The 26,312-nt window shown below is 40.7% G+C and overlaps 2 protein-coding genes across 10 annotated transcripts in view; one reads left to right on the top strand and one right to left on the bottom strand.

Moving 5' to 3' along the window:
• veph1 (ventricular zone expressed PH domain-containing 1) overlaps positions 1-26,312 on the top strand; it is a 264,566-nt gene that overhangs the window by 55,830 nt on the left and 182,424 nt on the right. For 8 of the 9 annotated variants that reach the window (XM_072255372.1, XM_072255375.1, XM_072255378.1 and 5 more), the window contains one exon: positions 8,624-8,798. In XM_072255372.1, the coding sequence (XP_072111473.1) occupies positions 8,624-8,798 (175 nt within the window). Of the gene's footprint in view, positions 1-8,623; positions 8,799-16,605; positions 16,821-26,312 lie in introns of those variants that run through there. The other variant, XM_072255382.1, reaches the window with a different exon arrangement.
• Positions 21,210-26,187, bottom strand: LOC140196345 (pentraxin-related protein PTX3-like). Its single transcript, XM_072255386.1, has 3 exons — positions 25,984-26,187; positions 24,397-24,921; positions 21,210-22,623 (listed from the first exon to the last, which is right to left on the bottom strand). Exons 1-3 carry the CDS (start codon positions 26,099-26,101, stop codon positions 22,007-22,009), a joined length of 1,260 nt encoding a protein of 419 aa, XP_072111487.1. The 5' UTR covers positions 26,102-26,187; the 3' UTR covers positions 21,210-22,006.

Genomic DNA, 26,312 nt, shown 5'->3' with positions numbered 1-26,312 from the left:
TACATAATGTACTGGGTGGGCACAGGAGTACATTCAGCCAGAAACTCATTCCACCGAGATGCAACACAGAGCATCATAGGAAGTCATTCCTGCCTGTGGCCATCAAACTTTACAACTCCTCCCTTGGAGGGTCAGACACCCTGAGCCAATAGGCTGGTCCTGGATTTATTTCATAATTTACTGGTATAATTTACATATTACTATTTAACTATTTATGGTTCTATTACTATTCATTATTTATGGTGCAACTGTAACGAAAACCAATTTCCCCCAGGATCAATAAAGTATAACTGTGACTATGAAGATGAATTTTAATATACTATACTTCATGGTCTAAGTTCCTGGACTTGGTTAAGGATGCTGAAAAATATGCTGAGGATTCCAATTGACCAGTAAGAATGGAGCATTTACTATGTACCAGCGTAGAGCTAGAGTCTTGCATTTCTAGGCAAAAATACAAAAGGGATGTTACTAGTTTGATGCCATATTTAAAAATGAAAATTCATCTGAGACTGTTTTGATGATACAGTGGTAAATGGTATCAACTATTCATTCTTGACAAGTCTGTTCTAAATAAATGTTGTTAATTCTAGGAAACAGTCTTGTGCAAGCTCCACTTTCCTCAGCAGGACTCAGTGTGAAATAATACAGTTTAAACCAGCACTGCCTGTTCTGTATTGTTCCATTGCTAGTGACTGGTTAATGTTTGTGGTTGCATTTGTCTGCTCTCAGGGTCCCAGCAGTCTGTGGGACAATGTCAGACTAAAACCAGTCTTTAGAATGTAGGTACTGTACATAAGAAGTGGGCGCAAGTGTAGGCCATTTGGCCTTCAAGCCTGCTCAGCAGTTCATCAAGGTGGAGATTTTCTTAACCTTGTTGCCAGATCTATCTAACTTCATCTCTTTGCCTTCCTAATTTCCTTCTTGGGGACAAGGGGAGTCACTCGGCTTGGCAGGTGACACTTGTGGCTGTGAAACAACCTCCGGTTCTGGTGCCTCCTCCATGGTGGTTGTAGGAGTTGATTCTGAGACTGCAGGAAGTGGTTCTGACAGTGGTAGTCACCTTTCTTCTTCCTTTTTCTTCTTCTAGTTTGTGCATCTTGATCTTGGGAAGGTGCATCTAGTTTACTGAAGTATTCTCTTATTAACCCCAGGGATGGAGAGGTGCTGCCCTTGGCATCTTCTGGACGTGTTGGCATCCCGAACACTGCATGGCGAGCTGCTTGAACTGCTGATCTATCCCAGGCTACCAGAGAAAGCTTTGAGCCAACACTTCCACTTTGACCATACCTAGATGACCGGCTTGTGCATTAGCTCCTCCAACACATCAGCTCTCTGCATGGATAGTACAATAACTCTCATTCCCATAATAAGGCAATCCCCATCAAGGGCAAATTAATCCCAGCACTGGTAAAAGTGGAGGAACTAGAATTCCTGCTGCACATTCCAGCCATCTTGGGTTGCTATGTAGACCTGGGACAGTGTGGAGTCTTTTCTGGTTTCACTTTGGATCATCTCTGCCGTAATAGGGAGACTTCTGATCTGCACTAGGGAGAATAGGTCAAGAGGATTGTCCTCTTTTGTAAAATTTTCAGGTATTTCCTTTTCCAAGGGTAAATGGGACAACCTATCAGCATTTTCATGATCAGTCATCATCTCGAATTCGATCTTGTAATTGTATCCACGAAGAAACAGACCCCATCTCTGCATTAGTGCTGCTGCTGTTAATGGAACCCCCTTCTGTGGATTGAAAATGGACACTAGTGGTTGATGATCAGTAATGAGGGTAAACTCTCTCCTGTACAGGTACTGGTTGAAATGTTTTACACCCCAAACAAGACTCAAGGTCTCTTTGTCAACCAATGCATAATTTACTCTGTATTGGTAAGGGAATGTGATGCAAAGGGTGTTCACTTCCATCACTCATATAACATGTGACATGATTGCACGTATACCATTAGGCAGGGCATTACAGGCAAACTTCACTGAACAATGTGGATCATAATGTGTGAGTACAGTTTCTAATGGCATCATTTCCTTTGCTTTTTGGAAAGCAACCACACACTGTTTTGTCCAATGCCATTTCTTCTCAATCTGTAGTAATGAGTTCAAAGGGTGGAGCACAGCAGCCTGGTTTGACAGGAACCTGTTATAGTAATTGGCAAATCCTAAAAAGGACCGGAACTGTGACATGTACTTTGGCCTTGGTCTCAACACACTTGTGTAATGCTTGTGTGTCAATGGTGTGACCACAGTAAATGATGCTTGGTTTAAAGAATTCACACTGTTGCATCAGTCTCTGAGCCTATAATCTTCTTATCTTTTTTAACACTGTCTTGAAATTCTGGAGATGTTCTTTGTCATCCTCACCAGTAACAATGATGCCATCCAGGTAATACTGAGTGCCTGGGCAGCCTTTCAGCACCTGGCCCATAGCTTTCTGTCAGAGTGCACATGCAGATGCTACTCCACAAATAAGCTAACTATAGTGACAAAAACCTTTGAGTGTTTATGGTGAGAAACACTTTGGATTCTTCTTCCATCTCCAACTATATGTAGGCCCCAGCTAAGTCATCTTTGCTGAAGTGTTTCCCTCCAGAAAGGTTTGCAAAGATATCTGATATCCTAGGAAGAAAGTATTGATCTACTTTCAGTACTGGGTTGATGGTGACCTTAAGATCACCACAGAATCTGACAGCCTAATAATTCCTTGCAACTGGGACCGCTGGTGTTGTCCATGGGCTCCACTCAACCTCGGAAAGAATTCCTTCAGCCTCATGTGATCTAGCTGACTGGCTACTTTATCATGGTTGATATAAGGAATTGGATGGGCTTTGTAAAACTTGGGTGTAGCATTTTCATTTAATACCATTTTACCCTTGATAGGTTTGAGTTTTTAAATGCCATCTTTGAACACTGCTCGAGCATCATCCATTACCTTTCTTAATTCGCTTTTAGTTGACTCTGGTGTGGGGGATGTGGTGTGCAAATGGAGGATGGATCGCCAATCAAGTTGTAGTTGTCTCAGCCAATCATGACCCCACAATGCTGGCCCTGCTGTTTTTTTTTTACCACAAACAAGCCCAGTGTTCTTGTTGTATTTCACTGAATGTCATTCCCACCGAAGTTATCTTTTCTCCAGTATACGATCTCAGTTAAATATTTGCAAGCTTCAGTTCAGAATCATTGACGTCCCATTCAAACTCCTTTTTTGAAATGACTGAAACAGCCGAGCCAGTGTCCAATTACGTTTTAATTAATTTGCTGTTCATTTCTGGTTTAAGCCCTGCCTATTGTTAGTTTTCACATTTAAATTTCAAGGCTACCTAGTTCTTTGTCACTCTCATAATTATCAGATTTATCACAACAGCATGTAGATTAGTGCTCTTTTTGAAACTGCTGCTTACATTTTTATCTTTGTCTCTTCTCTGTGCAGTCCATTTATTTTTGTCTGCCCAACATGCTTTTTGTATGTGCCCTACTGTATTGCATTTTCTGCAAGTTTTTCCTTTATACCTTCATTGACCTGGTGTACGTGAGCTCCTGGTAACAGCCAGGCAGGTTTCTGTTTAGACATTGCTCACTTTCGCTCTTGACTGCGGCTCACTTGCGTCCCTGACTGCTGTCTCTATTGATACTGTGCTTTCAACTGCTCCCTTAAGTCTGAGTAGTGCTTCAATTAGGAGCTGTTTTTGTATGTTTTCTTGTAAGATTTCAGAAACTAAAACAATCATAAATTCATACTTAATCTGTTTCATCATATTTTTTTCATGATGCTGTGGATAATGTGTTTTTATAAGTTATGATCCTTGTACAAGTTTCAATTGACATAGAATTCATAGATTATTTCTCATAATAATCACTTGTCTGTCAGGGCCCTTGAAGGCGCTACTGCCTACTGTGTTTTCATTTACCTTCTCAAATGGTGTCAAACCAATTGCAGTTTTGCAGTTTCTTTCTTTGCCGTTAGGTGGTGCTTTATATCAACGCTGTCAGCAAGCACGTCTAGTAGTGTTGGGGTCCATACACCTCCGAACTGCATTTTAGTAATAAAACAGAAGCAACATGTGAATTAGAATGTCAGAAGAAGGATTCTGACAAATAAATTAAAACTAATACTTCACTGTTTAATTTTTCTTAATATAAATAAAAGCAAACAATTCCCTTAATAAAGTGATTGCTGTGTTCCAATGTTAACTAACCCCTAGTTAATGACAGCATTGTAAGCAACATCTCAAGCAAATCTTGACAAGCCCAAGACAAAGGAAAATATGTAGAGTAAAAGCAACACATATAAAATGCTGGAGGAGCTCAGCAGGTCAGGCAGTATCTATGAAGCGGCATAAGCAGTCAACATTTTGGGCCGAGACCCTTCATCAGTACTCGTAAGGAAGAGGGAATAAGCCAGTATGTAGAGTAAGGTTAGCCTTGACCGGAAAGTCTTCGTGGTTATGAGATTAATTAGCAAATCAATCATATTTTTGATTTTCATAAATTGTTAAGTCATCTACATGAAACTACAGAATGAAGTTGACCTCTTAGTAATGTTTTCTGTGTCTAGAAAAAGCAGCTTGTTGGTTTAATTAGACTGAGATTACGCATGTATATTAACAAATGCTGGGTAGCCTTCCTGCCCTTGGTGTCAGTTTACCTTAGTTACATTCTAATTTCATCCTCAAGTCTGTCGTTTCAAGCCCTTTGTAGATTTAAACTGGAAACTCATGCTATAAATCTTTCAGTACATTAGTTCCAGTCACTTAGCAGTCTTTGTATGGGGGAGGGGGGACTTGCAGATAAAAGTAATGATACAGATTTAGATACTCCAGACGGAGATTCTATAAAACAGCTGTGGGCCCCAGAGTTTCTAAAATTGTAGATGACGCAAAGCTTGACAATATTGTGAACTGCCAAGAAAATGGTGATAAGTTACAAGGGCACAAACTAGTTGGTAGAATGGGCAGAAAAGTAGAAAGAATGAGGAAAATCAATATAGAATAAAAGATAGCATTCAACTAGCATGCAGGAACAGGGGGACCTTTGCCTGTGTGTCAACAAGTCATTGAAAGTAACAAGGCAGGCTCAGACGTAGAATGGGATTAGTAAGAAATGCTTAATTCTGGGCCTTATCAATAAGTGAGTATAAGTGAAAAACATACTTGCAGCAGCATCACTAGAACATAGCATCATACAAGCAGCACTGATAAGAAAAAGAAACAGAAATTAAACAATTTCCCTCCATTGAGGACATTTACAGCAGTAAGTGTGTAAAGAAGGCCTGGAAGATCATTGGGGACATCAGTCACCCCATCCATAAGCTGCTTCCATCTGGCAAACGGTACCGCAGCATTAAAGCCAGGACTAACAGGCTACAGGTCAGTTTCTTTCTACAAGCCATTAGACTTATAAATTTTGTACATTGTGATGGAGTCATAACGCAAAGATTTTTACTCCTTCAGTGTGGGACGGATTAGATTATGAAGACACGCAGTCTTCTTTTATTGTCATTTAGTAATGCATGCACTAAGAAATGATACAATTTTTCCTCCGGTGTGAAATCACAAAACACAGGACAAACCAAGACTGAAAAAAACTAACAAAACCACATAATTATAACATATAGTTACAACAGTGCAACAATACCATAACTTGATTAAGAAGTCCATGAACACAGTAAAAGTTCAAAGTCTCTCAACTGTCCCACTTCTCATGCAGACGGAGAGAAGGAAGAAAAACTGTCCTCGCCATACCCGACCACAGTCCAACTCTGAGTCATCCGAAAACTTCGAGTTCTGATCAGCTCTCCGACACCGAGTACTGAGCGCCATCTCTATCCGAACGATTCGACCTCCTTCTCGGTCACCAACAGCAGGCAAAGCCAGGGATTTTTAGGCCTTCCCTCCGAAAGACCGCGCAGTAACGACAGCAGCGAACGAGCATTTCAGAAATTTTTCTAGCTGTTCCTCTGTGCTTTCACGTCCATCTCCATCAAATCAGAATTGTCCACGGCCCCTATTTAACAGATACGATATCATTTTCACTGGAGAGCTGCGCACGCGCGGCGCGCTGCTTCTCCTCCCGCCTGCTCCTAATGTAAGATTTAAATGAATGAATAAATATAAATAAATTCAAATTATATGCAATTTTTACGAGAAAGAACAGAATTAGAACAAGATGGTCTATTTTAGTACAAAATGTTCCAAGTGGTCACACAGTGGCTAAACTGTAGTGCTTAGGGTTTTACTGGTTGGTTCAAAAACTGAATGATTCACGGGCAGTAGCTGTTCTTGAACCTGGTGTTGTGAATTTAAGGCTTCTGTACCTGCAGCCCAATGATAGCAGAGGGAAGGTGACATGACCTGGATGGTGGGGATCTGTAATGAGGGATGTTGCATCTCTGAGGCAACACCTCCTGCAAATGCCACTAATAGTGGGGAGTTGAATGTCTGTGATGTATTGGGCAGGGTCCACTGCTCCGTACTGGACACTATCCCATTGATGGAGGGGCCGCAGACCAGAAATCAAGGTTACTACATGAAGCATATATAATTAATAGCGACATGAGGGTAAAGCTTGTGTGTGTCATGTAGTTGGCTTTAGACTGTTGCCTGCAGATGTAGGGTGGGGAGGCAATGTGGAGTTCAAGTGCTAATTGAATAAACTAATGAGAAAAAGATTACTAGTTTATGGCAGAAGAACGTGGGTAGAAATGTTGAGTATCTCTGGTAGAAAGACAATGCGGAAGCACTGGGTCAAATAGCCTCTTTCTGTCCAATGTCCATTCCAAATTCTGCGATCATTATATTGCACCATTAGGGCTACAGAACCTAGTCAAAAAGATGCTTGAAAGAGTTCTGGATGTAGATTTTTTAAATACCAGTGTGGGGGAGTGAAATACATCACAAGAAAGTAAGTGCAGTTGGATGGGCACAAAGTGGGCATGTACTGGACAACTAAGTGTTCAGTCAGTGAAGAAGAGGTAAGGTCGTTTAGAAAATGGCACTTGCTGATTATTCACAGTCTAAAAGCATGTAAGAGTCATTGTCAGTGGGTCGGCATACAGTCTTGGCTCGCTAAAAGTGTAAAGCTGCTGTACAACAGAAGCACAATCTGTCAGGAATAGATATCGGTGTTAAAAATGAGAAAGAGGTACTACAAATATTAGAATCACTGAGTAGACTTGAGAACTGATGTAATCAATTGAAAAATAGGGAAATGGGAAAAAAAACAAAAATAAATAAAGGTGACTTAAACAGGAGATTCTACAGATGCTGGATATCTTGAGAAACACACACAAAATAGTGGAATCTCAACAAGTCCAGCAGCATCTGTTGAGGGGAATAAACAGTCAATGTTTTGGGCTGAGACCCTCTATCAAGAGAATTTCCTTCCTGAGAAAGACCGCATAGTATTGACCTGGGAAAGGCTCAGAATCGTTAATAGGAGTATGGAGCAGTGATGTCGTCTCATGCTGGGGACAAATCATTGATGACAATACATCATTCAGAGGGAATTATGATAATCTGTGAAATGGTAAATTCAAATTCAATAAATAGAAGAGAAGGGAGCTTGAGAGTTAAGCTAATAACATTGAGCTCTTTAGGTTCCAGTGCTGAGAGGAGGGGCACAGAGTTTTCTTTGTAATTAATACGTCAGATGAGGTAAATGAGAGGTGACACTGGCAGTCACCCAGTTCAAGTGAGGTGAGAGAAAGAATCCAATGGCACTTGATAGTGAGGATGACCTATATGAAAAAAGTAAGTGGTACATTAGAGGAAATATCAGTGATCAGAAGGTCTGATACAGGAAGGGTGAAATTTGAGGCCGACTCCATTTAGGGTGAGCTGGACTTGGAGACTGAATGTGGAAAGAGATCTGTAGTGTTGTATTTGCCAAAGGTACTTTAATGGTCAAAAGCAGAGCATGGGAGATGAACAAAAATCATAGCAAAGATAATGTTGCCATCATTTGACACATAGCTGAGCAAATCAAGCAAAAACTAATATGCTGCAAATAAAGTGAAGAAGACACAAACAGAAAAATTGTATTTTTTGTATTAACGAGCAATTTGGCCAATTATTTGAAAAAAAAGCAAACATATTAGTCAAGCTAGAAAAGAAAGTGTTTCAGAAAATGAGCACTGTCAATGTTGGTGTTTCTTATACGAGTCAAGTTGCAGCTGTTCCCATGAAAAATATCTCTGCTCCTAAACACAATATGCGGAAATTATCACCTATGATTTTTTTTCTACATTTCACAACTTTATTGATTCCACAGTGAGCAATTCTGCATGCTTCCTAAAGCTACTGAAAGCTATCTTGGAAAGCTGTTTTCTTCTATTATACTAATTTGGGCTGCTTGGTAACCTTAACAAATTTGAGAATTTTGGTTCATGAAATTTATCATCATGAATCTATTCATTTGAATGGTGAAAGTAAATGGAAAATAATAAACAGAAATAAGGGATGCATGGTTACCAAGATTTATTGTTTGATGAAAAAGTGCATTTTATTGTAATTCCCAGATTCCAATTTATTCACTGACAATAAATCTGCCAGGTTTTGCAACTTGAATAATATTGAAATCTCTATTTAACTGCTCACAGACACTTTGTTTGTTTCATCAGAACTACAGTAATCCAACAGTAATGGGTCTTGCTGTCCCTGTAGCAGTGAAATTCCTCGAAATGGGTAACAAAGAGCTCTCCCGGAGCATGTCTAATTACCTATCACTTGTGGTCACTGGTAAACCAGAAATCCTTGCAAAGCACGCAGAAATAATTGTAAACAGCGTGCTTCAAGGTGAGTTGAACTTGTACCTATGTGTGCAACTGTAATTTCCTGTCTGGTTAAGTTCTACTTCTAGATTTCATCTTATAACCTGGCCTGATACAACAATATATTGACGATTGGAGCTCTTGATTTCTGAATAAGCGATCACACTGAGTCTGTTCGGGTGAATGTAAAAGGCAATGTGTGAGGAAGAGTAGTTTTGTTCTCACTACATTGTAGACAGCCATTAACTCTTAGGCCAGAGTCATGCAGACTAATCTGTTATTTGTGGGAGCTTTCTGTGCACCAGTTGGCTATCATTTTTTCTTACATAATAAAAGGGCCCAAAATTTCAAGTCTTTTATGGAGAATGTAAATGTCTCTATTTAAAGTGTAGGTTCTTACTTTGTTTTCTCAGATGCTTTCATGCTGTTTATGTGTAAGCATTGCAGTACATTGCATCGTTTTAATCTTTCTATGTCCTGTCCTATACTGCGAAAAGACATAAAAGAATTTGGGTCCTGTCCATCCTTATCCGTCGATCTCATGATGATCCGTGGTGTCAGCCATCTGTGTAATGGCTGTTTAGGTTTCTGCATTAAAATTCCTCCTGTCCATGGGATTGTGTGGTAGGCAATATTTATCACCTAGGCCCTCTGTTATCTGGATAAGCACCAGCATTTTTTAAATTGGCTGATTGAAGAATTATTAGGGAAAGCACAGTGAGCGTCAGTAAATGTCCGTTATATTAGATAAAGTGAAATGAAAGGGGAGGGAAAGCAGACTTGGATTAAGAGAGATAGCAGAAAGAAAATGTTTTTCCAGTTCTAAAATTTGCATTTGCAGAAGTTGATTTTCAGTGGCACAGAGATAAGTTGGGCAGTATTTCAAACTGATTTGCCCCATTTCCAGGGTGTTTGTACACTGGTAATCAAGTGCTAACCTCAGCTGGTGAATGCAGTCTCCTCCAGCATGTTGTGAGTGTCACTGCAGCTTGTGTTTGTTCGTTTCCAGCAAGGTACTGTCATTGTGCAGCTTCGAATGAGCAGGACTTCTCTGACAGCCACTCCTGACTTTCACTACTCTTGGATTTCAAGATTAACAATGCTGAATATTGTTAGCCTCGTTACTGGGCTGGATCATCCAACTGTATGTCTACCTGCCACTCACCTCTTATTGCAAGAACAATTAATGTCCCTAGGCCACCCCCCAGTTGCACCCAGCAGCCTAATTCAGTGATAAATACGGCATTGCCCCACAGGACAGAGTGAAATGGTGATTGGCAGTCACATGACCATTCTCCGATGATGTCATTGTTGAAGACTTGCCCAAAACTGGATGATTGGTGAAATGGTCCATTGAAAGGCCAGTGCTAAACCTAAAAGCCTCGAGAGTTTCCTTCTCTCTTGTCTGTGGTATCAGGTGGGAAGCTAAACAATACTGCACAATGGGATGTGAGAATGTATCTGACATTTCCTTTATAGGTATGCAGCATTTCAGCTCACTGCAGCAGAAATAAGCAACTAGAAAATCTTATCTAGACTTGTAACTGCTACAAGTAGGAAGGTCGGCAGTATCCCTCACAGAACATCTAACCGCTGTCCTTTTGACAGCCCATTCATGGACAAGGCAGATCCCTCGCTGGCCATGAGTGCTATTGGCTGCCAGTTACACCCCACCCCCTCCACTTCCACTCCTGCAACCTTCCCTTTCTGTTTCTGTTTCTACCTGCCATTCATCTCTTTTTCCACTCCCCCCCCCCCCCTTCCAGTAGCACCATTATCACCACCTTTACCTATCAGGTTCCTGGTTATCATGTTCTAGCAGCTCTCTCGAACCTTCACACTCCCCTCCTCCCACCGTAATCCTATCTACCTCTTGTGTACTTTCATCTTGGTGTTCCTGCACTGGTCACCGTTTCCCTGCCCTAGCATCCTTGCCTGCTGATCATAGCCTGTCTGAGCAACACACACAGGATGCTGGAAAAACTCAGCAGGCCAGGCAACATCTGTGGAAAGGGTGTGGACTACATTTGAGGCCGAGACCCTTCAGCAGGACAGGTGAAAAAAAGATGAGGAGTCAGAGTTAGAAGGTGGGGGAGGGGAGGAAAAACAAAGTAATTGGTGAAACCAGTGGGGGGGGGTTGGTGGAGGGGTGAGTAAAAAGTTAGGAAGTTGATTAGTGAAAGGGATACAGGGCTGAAGGAGGGGCAATCTAATAGGAGAGGACAGAAGGGCATGGAAGAAAGAAAAGGGTGAGGATTACCAGAGGGAGATGTTGGGCAGGAAAGGAGATCAGGTGAAAGAGGGAAAAGGGAGTGGGGAATGGTGAGAGGGGTTTGTGGGCATTACCAGAAGTTTAAGAAATCAATGTTCCTGGCATCACGTTGGAGGCTACCCAGATGAATATAAGGTTTTCCTCCTCCAAACGACAGTCGAGGAGGCTGTGGACTGATGTCAGAAGGGAATGGGAAGTAAAATTAAAATAGGTAGCCACTGGGAGATCTAGCTTGTTCTGGCGGACGAAGTGTAGGTGCTTGGCGAAGCGGTCTTGAACTTCTGGTAGTGCCCATCCCCTTCACCAATCCCCATTCCCTCTTCCCCCTCTCACCTAATCTCCTTACTGGCCCATCACCTCCAATTGCTGCAATCTTGTTCCCCTTGTTTTATGGAGAGACGGGAGGCAAGGCAGCTGTGTTGCCTCCGTTGTAGCGAGCTCTAGGCTTCAAGCCATGGGCTTGCCTGCTGCAGTCTACAGGCATCCCACCCTGCAAAAACTCATTTTAGGGAGGTAGCACAATCAATTTGCGGGAGACTTCCGGGAGAGGTGGGATGCCTGCAATAGAGTAGCTCCTTAGCGGCTAGCCAGCTAGTTTAAATAATGTTGGCTATGCTAATGAACAAATGACACCTGTTAAACTCACCTCACCATGGGCAATAGAAAAGTCACTGTTGCAAACAGTGCAGTGAGCAACACTGTCATTATTTTTGACCCCTATTAGGCAGGGGTACACTTTAGTGTAGTCTGGGGTGACATACATTTTATGTATTTTTTGGAACACTCTTGACTTTTTTTGGAGCTCTTGCTCTCTCTCTCTATCATGCACGCACTTTCTCGCTCTCACTCTCTCTTGCGCTTGCTTTCTCGCGCTCTCTCGTGGTCGCTCTCTCTCGCGCTTGCTTTCTCGCTCTTGCGCGCGCTGTCTCGCTCTCGCACTCTCTCTCACGCTCGTTCTCAAAAAAATGAATTTCCGGGACATTGTATATAATTTGTGGGCATCAGGGAGCCACTATTAATTTGCGGGAGACTCCCGGAACTTCCGGGAGAGGTGGGATGTCTGAATCTAGGTGAGGAGACACCAGTGTGTCATCCGAGCTCAGTTGAGGGCGGTTTCCCATCAGTGCTGCCCTCCAGTGTTGGATCGGTGGAATGACAGGCTGGAGAGCTGGGAACCATTTGTGGGACTTGCCGCTTGGGTAAAAATGTGCTTTCTTGGTTTTTTTTTCTTTCTTTTCTCTCTTTTTCTCTCTCTTTCTCTCTCTCTCTCTCTCTTTCTCTCTCTTTCTCTCTTTCTTTCTCTCTTTCTTTCTCTCTTTCTTTCATTCTTTCTTTCTTTCTTTCTTATGTGCATGTACGTTTTTGCACCTTGGCCCCAGAGGAACACTGTCTCGTTTGGCTATATTCATGCATTGTTTGAATGATAATTAAATTGATATGATTTTTCTTGTCAGGTAATGGACTGGTAAAATGAAATCAGATCCAGAGCAAGGTGCTACCTTAATCTGAGCTAGATTAAATTGGTTTACTTGCACAGCTGTTGTTGGGTCAAGTGAGGAAATAGACAGCCACATTTTCTCTCCATTTCCCATTGCATGAAATGAACTGGACAATTGGAGAATGCTTGCTGTTATACCTAATTTAATCTCTTTGACTTCAAAGGATTAAAATTAATCATTAATGGAAAGGGCAAAGGCAAATCAGCAATGCATCCTGTTTTAGTCTCATGAATGTGAACTAATCAAGCTTTTGGATTTGTCTTCTGAAACATTTCAGTTAATTACATTAACTACATGACTGAATGTATTAATCCCTCCACTATTGATGCTGCTCTCACACACATATCCACCATTTCCTGAATATCCACGCTCACCCTATCTTCCCGCTGCCTTAACAGTAATAAGGCCAGTGATGTTGTGGGGATGGAACTGGACTCTCTCACGATGGTGTCTGAAAAGAGGATGCTGTCCAAGTTGCATGCCATCTTGGACAATGTCTCCCATCCACTACATAATGTACTGGGTGGGCACAGGAGTACATTCAGCCAGAGACTCATTCCACCGAGATGCAGCACAGAGCGTCATAGGAAGTCATTCCTGCCTGTGGCCATCAAACTTTACAACTCCTCCCTTGGAGGGTCAGACACCCTGAGCCAATAGGCTGGTCCTGGACTTTCATAATTTACTGGCATAATTCACATATTACTATTTAACTATTATGGTTCTATTACTATTTACTATTTATGGGCAACTGTAATGAAAACCAATTTCCCCCGGGATCAATAAAGTATGATTATGACTAATAGAGTTCCTCTTGTCCTTATCTAACACCCCATCAACGTCCGCATCCAACACATCATCCTTCACAACTTACAGCATCTCCAAAGGGATCCCACCACTAAACATATCTTTACTCCCTACCCCCCACCACCTCCACTTTCTACAGGGATCGCTCCCTCCACTATTCCCTTGTCCATTTGTCCCTCCTACTTAATCTCCCTCCTGGTACTTAGGCAAGCAGCCTAAGTGCTACACCTGCCTGTAAACCTCCTCCCTCACCTCCATTCAGGGCCCCAAACAGTCCTTCCAGGTGTGGCAGTACTTCACCTGTGAATCTGCTGGTGTCATCTGTTGTGTCCGGTGCTCCCAATGTGGCCTCCCCTACACTACGGAGACCCAATGTAAATTGAAGGACTGCTTTGTCAAGCACCTCCGCTCCATATGCCACGAGTGGAATTTCTCGTTGGCCAAACATTTTAATTCCAATTCCCATTCCTGTTCTGACATGTTAGTCCATGGCCTCCTCTTGTGCTAAGATGGGGGCCACCCTCAGTGTGGAGGAACAACAGCTTAACAGTGATAGCGTTCCTCTTGTCTTCTGGGTAGCCTGCAATCTGATGGTATGAATATTGATTTCTCTTTCCTGTAAACTAATTTCCCCCACCCCCTTTCTCTATTCTCCACTCTGATCTTTTGTACTTTATACTGCTTTATATTTTATTGTCACCAAACAATTGATACTAGAACGTACAATCATCATAGCGATATTTGATTCTGTGTTTCCTGCTCCCTGGATTACAAATTGATAGTAAATATTAAAAATTTAAATTATAAATCATAAATAGAAAATAGAAAAATGGAAAGTAAGGTCGTGCAAAAAAAACCGAGAGGCAGGTCTGGATATTTGGAGGGTACGGCCCAGATCCGGGTCAGGATCCATTCAGCAGTCTTATCACAGTTGGAAAGAAGCTGTTCACAAATCTGGCCGTATGAGTCTTCAAGCTCCTGAGCCTTCTCCCGGAGGGAAGAGGGACAAAAAGTGTGTTGGCTGGGTGGGTCGTGTCCTTGATTATCCTGGCAGCACTGCTTCGACAGCGTGCGGTGTAAAGTGAATCCAAGGACGGAAGATTGGTTTGTGTGATGTGCTGCACCGTGTTCATGATCTTCTGCAGTTTCTTCTGGTCTTGGACAGGTCTTTTACCTTTTCTCTCTTGCCTATCACTTCCTCCCTGGATCCCTTCCTCCTTCCCTTTCTGCCATGGTCCAGTCCAATCAGATTCCTTCCGCTTCAGCCCTTTACCTTTCCCACCCACCTGGCTTCAACTATCATCTTCCAGCAAGCCTCCTTCCCCTCCCCCCCCCCACCTTTTTATTCTGGCACCTTCCCCCTTCCTTCTGGGTCTTGAAGAAGGGTCTTGGCCCAAAACGTCGACTGTGTGTTCATTTCCGTAGATGCTGCCTGGCGTACTGAGTTCTTCCAGCATTTTATGTGTGTTGCTTTGGATTTCCAGCATCTGCAGACTTTCTCATGTTTATCCAGGGATTACATAATTGTATTCTTTCCCATGTTTCAGACAGACCACAACAAGGCTTTCTGGTAAATTTGTTGCTTCAGCTCCCCCGCCGCCCCCACACAAGTCTTATGTATCACTTTTCCCCTTTGTCATTGCGAAGACTTCCTATGTATTTAATCTTTACCTTCACTTGTAGGCAATAATTCTTCATGCAATGTCTTTGAAACACAACAGTCTGTTCAGATGTTCATCACCTGAGTGACAAGCACAGAAAACTATGCTGCTGGGTTCACAAGTGAATAAATCAAATTCCTTAGTTAATAGTTGGAATTCTGAGGTGCTTATGTCTGATATGAAGGCTGAATGTATGTATGCATGTGTGTCCATGTTTAGTGAGGGTATTGAATTGAACACCAGGTCTGTGTATATTACTCTAAGATTTTCAAAAGAACGTAAGTTAATTAGAAATAACTTAAAACTCTTAAAATAATTAGAAATATTAACCTAACGCAATTTGAATAGGAACTTGCCTTATCCTTTGCAGTTGGGGATTGCTGCTGACTAGTGCCCTATAAAACTCGGCTGACTTGCGGAAAGGGACTGCATTCAATTGAGACAAATCTTGGAAGTAGTGGCTATCTGAATATTTAAAGTAATGCTTGGATTCACAGCCAAATCTAGTTTCAGTGTAAACCAGTGTTGTTAATGTTACAGAAGGCTGCTCTAAAGGGATGAAGGCTGCCAACTTGAAAAATAATTGCTGAAGTTGGGGATATGGCAGAATGTAATGTGTTGCTCTAGTGATCAAAATCAACATCAACAAGTCAAATATTGCATTAAAATTTCTTTTAAAAAAAACATGCTGAAAAGTTAAAATAAACACAGAAAATGCTGAAAGCACTCAACAGTTCAAGCAGATTTTGTGGAAAGAAAAACAGCTGACATTTCAGTCCTGGACCTGAAATGTCAAATGTCTCCTGTCCCGCAGATACTTCCTGATCTGCTAAGGGTTTCCAGCATTTTCTGCTCTTATTTGATCTAGATATTGTAGGTGCTGAGGAAAAAAGCAGAAAGAGATGAAAGCATTCGGAACAGCACGTTAGCCAATCTCTGAGTAAAGAGAAACAAAGGGAACATCTTAAGTTGGCGACCTTTGAACATAAACAATGTGTTCATAGGTCCCTTAGTTTAAGAGTGATAAATATGAAAACTGTATAAGACTGTTCTAGTTCTGTGAGGACTGAGGAAATAGTAGTTAGTGTTCCTGGCATCCAAATAATATTTGAGTCACGTCCTATATATTACCATGGAATTGAGATTATGGGTGTTTCTGGCATAATTCGGAGGGTTGTGTTCCTAGTGTAGGAGCCGTGTATCTATTTGTTGACTGTCTGTACTCTGTTTGTGTTACACATCCTCACTCTGGGTTAAGGAAATTTGTCATGTGTGTTTGGGTGGAAGTTAGCGAGTAGTGCACAACATTGGGTGGCGGTTAAAATAAATGAATAAAGCCACCTGTTCACCTGATCGGTGGCATAGAGGAGAGTTGAGTAGGGTCTGTATATTTTTCATTGACTGTTCGAACTTGTTTGAATATGATCTAACTACACTTGCTTTGCCTGTTTTGTTTTACATGAATTATGGAAGAGTCGAATAATTTTATTGTTGGTCTGTAATAGTGGATTGGATGTACAGTATTGTTTCCACTGGAATCAGTTAGTTGGAAGCACATCATACCATGTAATATTCCCTCACTTTGCTTCTCAGGTTGTTTCCAAGTAGCCGCTACACCTAGGGAACAGACAATATGGCGCTGATTTTTTTTTGTCCTCCCATAATGTGAAGTGCATGCATCAAGAAATGCAAGTGGAAAAAATAATTGGTGTACATGTTTTTTAAAAATAAATCCTATGACAGCGAATTTTATTCTGTATCTCAATTTTTTGAGTAGTTATTTGTAAAGAGCTGATTGCCAGTACCTGAATGGACATAACAACAGTGTCACCTGTACTCAGGCAAAAGGTGCTCCAAAATACCAGTGATCTTATCTAAAACAACAGGAATTCTGCAGATGCTGGAAATTCAAGCAACACACATAAAAGTTGCTGGTGAACGCAGCAAACCTGACGAAGGATCTCAGCCTGAAACGTCGACTGCACCTCTTCCTAGAGATGCTGCCTGGCCTGCAGTGATCTTATCTAGTCTGCTCTGGTTTCACAGAACTGATACTTTGTGGTTTTGAATACAATGGCTGTGTCTTCCTGCTCCCAGTCTCCTGTGAATAGAAAGAGAAATTGTGTGGTGGCTGTAGGTTGGGAATCTCCTGAAAACCTGCAATGTAAAAGAATAACAAGAGTATGATAGTGGTAATAAGTGGTGGGGGGTCAACATTCATCAGATATATCCATCCAGGCAAAGGCAAAAACAATCGCAAGTTGTGAAGATGTGATTGACCCTTTTGGACAATTAGTGATGAAACATATCAACTCCTGCCTGAGAAGTGACTTGGGTCCACTTCAGTTTGCCTGCCAGAGCGACAGGTCCACAGCAGATACCCTCTCATTGGCTCTTCATTCAGCCTTGGAACATCTGGACAGCAAAAATACATACATTAGGTTCAGGAACATTCATTATCCCTCAGCCATCAAGCTCTTGAACCAAAAGGGATAACTTCACTTGCTATATCATTGGAATGTTCCCACAACCTATGGACTCACTTTCAGGAATTCTCCATCTCCTTGATATTTATTGATTGTTATTATTTCTTTTTATTGTATTCTCACAGTTTGTTGTCTTTTGCACACTGGTCGAACACCGAGTTGGTGCAATCTTTCTTTGATTCTATTATGATTCTATTATTGATTATTTGAGTATTCCCACAAGAAAGTGAATCTCGGTTGTATATGGTGACATATATGTACTTTGATAATGAATTTACTTTGAACTATGGATTTGTCTTTGAGTGAGAGAGAGTTATTGTATTGAAGAGTATGGGTGCTGTAACTACCCATAATATAGTTGAGATTTAGTTACAAGTGTTCAGGCTCATTCAGTTTGACATATCATACTATAAGACCATAAGGTATAGGAGCAGAAGTAGGCCATTCGGCCCATCGAGTCTGCTCCGCCATTCAATCATGGGCTGATTCAATTCTTCCAGTCATCTCCACTCCTCTGCCTTCACCCCATACCCTTTGATGTCCTGGCTAATCAAGAACTTATCTATCTCTGCCTTAAATACACCCAGTGAGTTGGCCACCACAGCTGCTTGTGGCAACAAATTCCACAGATTTACCACCCTCTGACTAAAGTAATTTCTCTGCAGCTCGGTTCTAAATGGACGTCCTTCAATCCTGAAGTCGTGTCCTCTTGTCCTAGACTTCCCAACCATGGGAAATAACTTGCCATATCTAATCTGTTCGGGCTTTTTAACATTTGGAATGTTTCTATGAGAAACCCCCTCATTCTCCTGAACTCCAGGGAATACAGCCCAAGAGCTGCCAGACATTCTTCATATGGCAACCCTGTCATTCCTGGAATCATTCTTGTGAATCTTCTCTGAACCCTCTCCAATGTCAGTATATTCTTACTAAAATAAGGAGCCCAAAACTGCACACAATACTCCAAGTGTGGTCTCACGAGTGCCTTATAGAGCCTCAACATCACATCCCTGCTCTGATATTCTATAACTCGAGAAATGTATGCCAAAATTGCATTTGCCTTCTTTGCCACCGACTCAACCTAGAGGTTAACCTTTAGGGTATCTTGCACAAGGACACCCAAGTCCCTTTGCATCTCTGCATTTTGAATTCTCTCCCGTCTGTCCGTTTATTTCTTCCACCAAAGTGCATGAACATACACTTTTCAACATCGTATTTAATTTGCCACTTTTTTGCCCATTCCCCTAAACTATTTAGGTTTCTCTGCCGGCTTTCTGTTTCCTCAACACTACCCACTCCTCCACCTATCATCGACAAATTTAGCCACAAGTCCATTAATACCGTGGTCCAAATCATTGACGTACATCGTAAAGAGCAACGGTCCCAACACCAACCCCTGTGGAACTCCGCTGGTAGCCGGCAGCCAGCCAGAATAGGATCCCTTTATTCCCACTCTCTGCTTTACTGAAATACTAGGTCATTGTATTTCATTCAGCACCACTCCCATTTGAGGTGCGATTGGTTGATTAAGGTAGGCACATTTCAGCTCAGGTTGAACTTCCTCTGCTCCCCTGTCCATCAGAATGCTGAGATTGGTGTCAGAAATCAGCAGAGCTGCGCCCTCTTTGCTCCAGTGCCACATTTGAACGTTGACAGTGGGGGCTCACATACTTCTTAGAGGATCTTGGTTTAATGGGCTTCAGTTAATGCATGGACTGTGAGGCTAATGGCTGGAATTACATTAGCAATTGTTAGGGTGTGGACAAGATGCCACTTAAAACAGCAATGGAGTGTACAGACATTCTTGAACTCTTGCACAAGCATCACAGTTGAATTTTGTATCCAGTCTGTCACTGCCTGCTAGGGTCTTGTACTCGTACCTCTGTGTTTGCTGTCAAGTGGTGGATAGCGGTTTCCCCTGGCATCACCATTATTTTAAGATTATATTCCAGTTTATTGATGCAAATCAATGGACCAAACTGGCAATAAGTTCACAGATTTGGCTGATTCAAAGCTCAGTAATGTAGTAAATATTAAGGAATTTAACAGGAATCAGAAAATCAAGGGTAGATGGAACTTAATGCAGAACATTGTGATGGCTAATTTTAATGGAAATTTCAGTAGGATAGGAGTAATTTAAAAACGTATTAAAATTATCCCGAATGTCTTTCCCAAGGCACATAGGGCCCAGGATCTTGTCTTGAATATAAAAAAGTCAGGTCCTATATCAACTCCTGCCCAACCAGCTATTTATCCACCCTTCCATCAAAGTTGATGATATCACCCTTGGAAACGTAGACCATTTCCCCTACCTTGGCAGCATTCTCTCTTCAAAAGCGGACATCGACTCAAAGAATAACCACTGCCTGAGTAGTGAAAAGAGTCTTTAATGACCGTGACCTTGAAGTCCAAACAAAACCTTTGGTCTACAGAGCAGCTGTCCCTCCTACGTTACTGTATGGAGCTAAATTGTGCAGCAGCTACAGTAGGCACCTGAAAGCCCTAGGCCAATATCACCAAAGAGCCTTGCAAAGGATCTTAAGGATCAGCTGGAAGGACATTTGCATTAACACCAGCACACTGGAGGAGAGCAACGTGGACAGCATCTCCAGATGATCAAGTAACACCAGCTCCAGTGGATAGGTCATGTCATTTGGATGTTTAACTCACATTTCCCCAAACAAGTCCTTTACTCCCAGTTGAAGGAAGGGCAGTGCCTGGGCAACGGGAGCACTTTAAAGAAAACATAAAAATTAGCCTGAATAAATTCAACACTACATCTCAGAACTGGGATGACATTGCGCTCAACAGATACACCTGGAGCAAATCTGTTCAAGAGGAAGCTGCATTTCATGAGGGTGACCTCCGCTCTGCCGCAAAGAGCAAGCGGCAAATGCAGAAGGAAACAGAACAAGCAAAAGACCCGACTGCCAACCTCAGCCATCACTTACTCCTGCCCACACTGTACCAGAATATGTAGATCCCAGATCGGCCTCTGCAGCCATCTGAGGACCCATCAATAGACGGTCCATTAGGAGAATATCATACTCAATCCGAGTGATCGCGCTACTACTCATTGTACAAATTTAAAGGCAATGTAGGAACAAAGACTAGTAGTGTTGTGAAAGGCGGGTTGAGTATGTAATTTTAAAAGTTGTGTGGAATCTTTGTACTGAGAAATAGAGCCAGAGAGTTCAAAATTATTGTGTTATGTTAAATGTTTAGACAGCAGTCATTGGGCATAATGATCAAATCTGGCATCACAAGGCTTTTCAGAGGGTGCAGGGGAGATTTCTAGAATGTTAGGCATGGAAGACTTCAGTTATATGGAAACACAAAAAAGTAAGGCTATTTTTCTGAGAACAGAGAAAGTTTATGAGAAAGATGTTTAGAAATTCTAAAGAAAGTTCCGATATGAACACACAAATTTAGATGACAGAGAACCAGAGTGACATGTGAAGTGTTTTAATTCATTGCCTTACTATGGTTTGGAAAATACAGCATGGAAGTGTGGAAGAATCAAATTGAATGACAACTTTTATAAAGGAAGTGTTTTAATACTGGAAATGAAACTTATGATATAGGGAATGAACAAGAAGTGAGATGAGATGTGGTTTATTAAGTTTACCTCTCATGCAGTCCATTTGAATGTTCCTCAGTTATTGTTTGCATGTTGTATTCTTGCTAAAAAAAAATACACAGATTCCAATGCATTGTTTAATATCAGTTTATTACAAAATTAGATTCTTTCTGTTCAAATAATTATATGATTAATATCAGAAGCCTTACACATTACATACTGCATTACACAGACCTTGTGTTGTAAAGCAATGTAGATTAGATCACAAAATTATTATTTCACGTATGCATACATTGAGCAGTGATATTTTTGATTTCCAATGTGGAGTGGTAAGTTCACACCTTTACTGCTTCCTGCTAATTAATCATTTGATAAATGAAAGTAACCATGCGTTTTTATGCACTAAAGTTAAAGTTGTAAAGTAAAAGTAATAGTATTTGAGAATATTAACTGTCGTAACTGTCGTGGAGGGTAATTTTCTGTATGAATTTAGATTAAAGCTGCATTTGTCCCCACTCCTAAAATGAATCTGGTCTGACTGCTCTAGGAGACTGGAAGATAAATTATAAAATATACAGTTTTCTTTTGCAGTTTCGCAGATATTGGATCTTAAAATCCAATTGACCAGGCTTCAGATTTAACAGCACAATAACAAGTTCTGTGAATGCTGCGAACTTGTGTCATGGACTAAATGTTGTGTCTGTCTGTCCTGTGTTCTAATATCAACATAAATCTGTAATGAGAGAAATTATTTTCTGTACACAGATTATTGTGGGATGATTGCACTACAAACTTCACTCTGGACTTGGGCCTGGAGGACTTTGTAGCATAATTAGGAATTTTTCTCATGGTTCAGAATCAGAGATATAACAGTAACAATTTCAGATCCATTCTTTGAACATGTTAATTAGGAAAGAATCAATTTCAATTAATAGTAGATGAATTCAGCACCACCATGCACCGTAATCTCTGTGACACTCCAGCCAACAACATTCCCCCTCATGCTGTTGGAATGCTCATGATTGGCTAAGTTTTGAATTTCCTGTTCAGAAAGGATTCTGTCCCATATATTGAATCCAGTCAATTTTCCTGAAAAGGCCAACTTTTGATCAAAGCCTCCTCCAGTGCAGCAACCATTCTTTTCCTGGCCCAGTTGGAGTATTCCTCTGTCTGGAATAACATATCCAACTGCTAGTCCTGAAGATCTTGCAGCAAGTTTTCCATTCACCCAAAGGGTCACATTTCCATCTTTGTTGCTCCACGTTCCACAAAAGTGTACCCAGTGCCCAGGGGAGACTGCATTTTCAGCAATGACCATGTTGGCGCTATTGTGTACAGAGAGCATGGCTGAAGATTGATTGAAGTATAGCTGAATTTCTAAAGGATTTATTTTTGTTCCATAGGAGAGCACTATGGTTTTTTCCATCACATCTGTGACTTTTACCCATATAGAAGCTGTAAAGGAGCTAAGAATCATCTTGTCAGGATGGACACTTGCAAAGATCTTCTTTGAACGCATTGGGAAGATCAGAGCCATATCGTAATCTAAGGGACAATAAGAGAAAATATTAGCTGCATTCAATGCCTTTTATTCTAACATTCTATATTCGGTGTTTTTTTTTTCTGACAGCAATTGACCAAATTCCCCTTTTAGGAAAGACCAAATACTAAGTTTTATGATCAATGTTAAGAAATGAAAAATTATGTTGAAACAGGTTTTTTTTGTATTATAATAACATTTATATTCTCTTTGCTTCTTTGAATGGTTGCAGAAGAGAAGCTTGGAGCTCTCAGTTGTGTTTTACCTGTCAATCAGTGCACTTTAAATGTATGGTTCTGCTTTACTTTCTTGTCTGAAGCAATGAGTGCAAGTGTGAAACTTGGAGTGCAGGTCACTACTGACTTTTGCACTTCAAACGACCTGTTAAGGTCACTGAAGGAAAACCAATGTTCTGGCTTCTCAGACTGATGAGCAATCTATAAATCATTCCATTTCATTCATCAATGAAACATTAAACTTCCCTTATTTTAATGCTGTTCAGTTACTAGATCAAGGTGGAGGAGGGGTGGGGAGTGAAGGCCATTGAGAAACTTGGGATAGGGCATGTCTAAGGTTATCTTGTACGTTATAGAGGAGGATGACTGTTTCTCTTGAAACTAGAAATAATTTGATCTTTGAAGCCTCCAGATCCTTGACTAATTTACAGCCATGTTATGCTGCTGGATTCAGTATTGGCCCAGAATGCCACAGGTGTTAGATCAAGTAGTATTAGTGTTCTCATTTTGTTAAGGCAACAGTTTTGAAAAGCTCAGGAGACTCCCAAAACCAGACACTAAGGAGATGGCTCTCAGGAATATCTAGCCAAATCATTTCTAGCTATTTCCTGTTCTGAACAAGTCTGCAACTTTAAAAAAAATACAATAGGCAGAGATGTGTGTTGTCTGTCTGTCTGTCTGTCTGTCTCTCTGACAGACACACACACACACTCACACACATCTCAAGCATTTAATGGAACATAAAGGCATGTTGAGTTTAAACACTTCCCTTTCTGACTCATGAGCTGAAGTGCTATCACTAAGCCAGAAGACTGCTTCAAGTCCAATGACTGATTTAAGATATCAAAGATATTGATAAGTCAGACAACAGCAACAGTGGTTATGTGGTGGGCTAAAAGAAGTGTAAGTTTAAAATTGCGTGCATCTTGATGTTGGACGATCTTTATATTGACAGTGGCTAATGCATTAAGTGATTCTAGGGGGAAAGATGAGTGATAATTGGAGAAAGCAGTAATTACCTGTCTGTCATTAACAGAAGGAATACTACAGAAAGAAAATGTTTCACATTATCAGGATTACAAAATCATATATTATCCAAGTTGTCCCTGACCTAAACTGAATATACATGTACAGTACATTTCATTTCGGGAGTTCCCTGGCGTAAAAAGAGGTACCAAAAGTTTTGTTTTAACATTTTTCACATGCATTACCACATATAGGAAAACTTAAAATAAAGATCTATTTTTAAAAATATAAACTAGATCCTTTAATTCCCCAATCACCTGCCCCAACCCCCAAGCCACCTCTCTTCCCCACCCCCTCCCAGTACTCAACCAGCACACTAGGTGGCATATTGTACAAGGCAGAAACATTTTTGGGACTTTTTAATACTACATTGGCTGTTTTGTTTCTGCATGTGTTATAGATCCTAGTGAGAGGTATGTTTCATTTTCTCAGCTGATAGAAATGGGTATGTAGTGACCCAAATTGATTGAGAACAAACGTGTAGAAAGTAGCAAAAAAAATGGTAAGATAGGTTACCTGATGGTATTGTGTGTTTCACTGAGCATTTCTGTGACACTGTTACTTCACCTCTGGGTTGGTACGGTTCATAGGAATTCAGAATGGCTTCCAAGTTTATTGAAACTGTTTTATTCATGTCTTGAGATGAAGTCTGATCCTTCATGTACGTTATCATTTGCCAAATTGTCTCAAGATTTCTGAGTCTGTTGGACAGATCTTGAGCCACTGAAAGAAGCTGCTGCAGTGTATTTTTCTGCTCTGATTCATTCTCTAATTTGGATTTGCTGAATTCTTCGACATTGTATGTCAACTTTTTGTCAGTGTACGTTGTGAAGTGCAAAATTGCACTCTCTATGGCTTTTGTGGTGGTGTCTGCAATGATGGTTTTCATCTGGAGCATTTCAGACCGGACCCTTTGGAATTCTGCCTTACACACTTCATGAATGGATTGTTGCAGGATGTTCTGTTTCATCTGGGCATTCTCCAGCATTACAAAGAGCTTATCCCATTTAGTGAGTTCCTTTTGGCATTTACAGGAAACATCTGGATGAAGATAATTTTAAATAAAGGGAGCACTCATGTTACGTATGTAAAGTTTCATGCTGCTTTAGTACAAGTACCGTATTGCTGAAATTTTGTTGCATTTAATTATTAAATCCTGCAATTTTTAAACTTAAGTACTAAATAAACATTAAGTAAAATTAAACTGCTTGCATGGTAATCAAGTATCACTGCTATGGCAGCATCCTGAGGGAGGAACACAGTTAAAATTTCAAGTCAATGACTTCCACTGGTTGTTTGGAGAGTTAACTGTTCCTCTGTGTCCATGGAAGCTGCTTGACACGCTGAACCTTTGCACCATCTTTTGCTTTCAGATTTTCGTCATCTGCTGTATTTTATGTTTGTAATTGTAATTCACTTAAACAAAACAAGATGTAACTTTATATTTCATAACATCAGTACATATCAAAGCAATTCATTACTACTTAAGCACCTGTGTAGTCTATTGATAAAGCAACATTCAGCAAACTCCCAGAACAGTTTCTTTTAGAATGTGCTGGTACAGAAATAAATATTATTCCTCACAGAAATAGTGGCATGGGATCTTTTACATCTGCCTGAGAAGACTGACAGAATTGTGGTTCCATGCCTCATGCAAAAGATGGTAATGCTGACACTACTCTTGTACTGGAATCACAACCCTGATCTTGTACAATATCAACTCAACCAGTTACATTTACTGCTTTAGGAATCTGAATATTTTACTTTGCATCACAATGAGTTAGAATGAATAATCTTTATTAGCATTTTATCAAAGCAGCTGATAGCATCGATTTATACTCTGGTGATTCACAGCAGAGAACCTAAAGTAATTGTTAACAGAATTAAATCTGGAATGTGTTAGCTCTGGTATTAGTATAATGAGATTTTCCTGTTTTATGGTTAAGTTTTTTCCTTCTCTTTAACAGCACTTTATTTGTGAACAACTGTTGTTACTTGTTTGAAGTAATACTTGAAAATTTTAAGTTTCACCAGAAAAGATGAAAACAGCAAAGATCATTAACTATAGCAGAATCAATTCTTCTAACAACGAAAATTTTTTACCTGGTATAAATGAGATTTTATTTTCCATCCCATTAATAACTTGCACATCTTCATAATCATTTGCTGAAATATAGGAGAGATTGAGTAGAATCCATAGGATCATTGTAAATACAGCCATTTCCTCAGAGTTGTCGTCTAGCTGGTATGCAGAATTTTGAGTTAATTTGGCTCCTTCGATATGAGCTGTAAAAGCAAATGAACACAAGCCCTTAAACCCTCTTTATAAGTAATAAATGAGAATGATGTAAGAACTTTGTCATTGGTATAAAAGTGCATGCACCAATGAACTAGAGCTCTGCTTTCGCAACAAAGAATTTGAATTATTTGAA

Source organism: Mobula birostris, chromosome 4 (assembly GCF_030028105.1).
Source record: "Mobula birostris isolate sMobBir1 chromosome 4, sMobBir1.hap1, whole genome shotgun sequence".
NCBI classification, from domain to species: domain Eukaryota; kingdom Metazoa; phylum Chordata; class Chondrichthyes; order Myliobatiformes; family Myliobatidae; genus Mobula; species Mobula birostris.
This window is presented reverse-complemented; position numbering and strand designations above follow the sequence as displayed.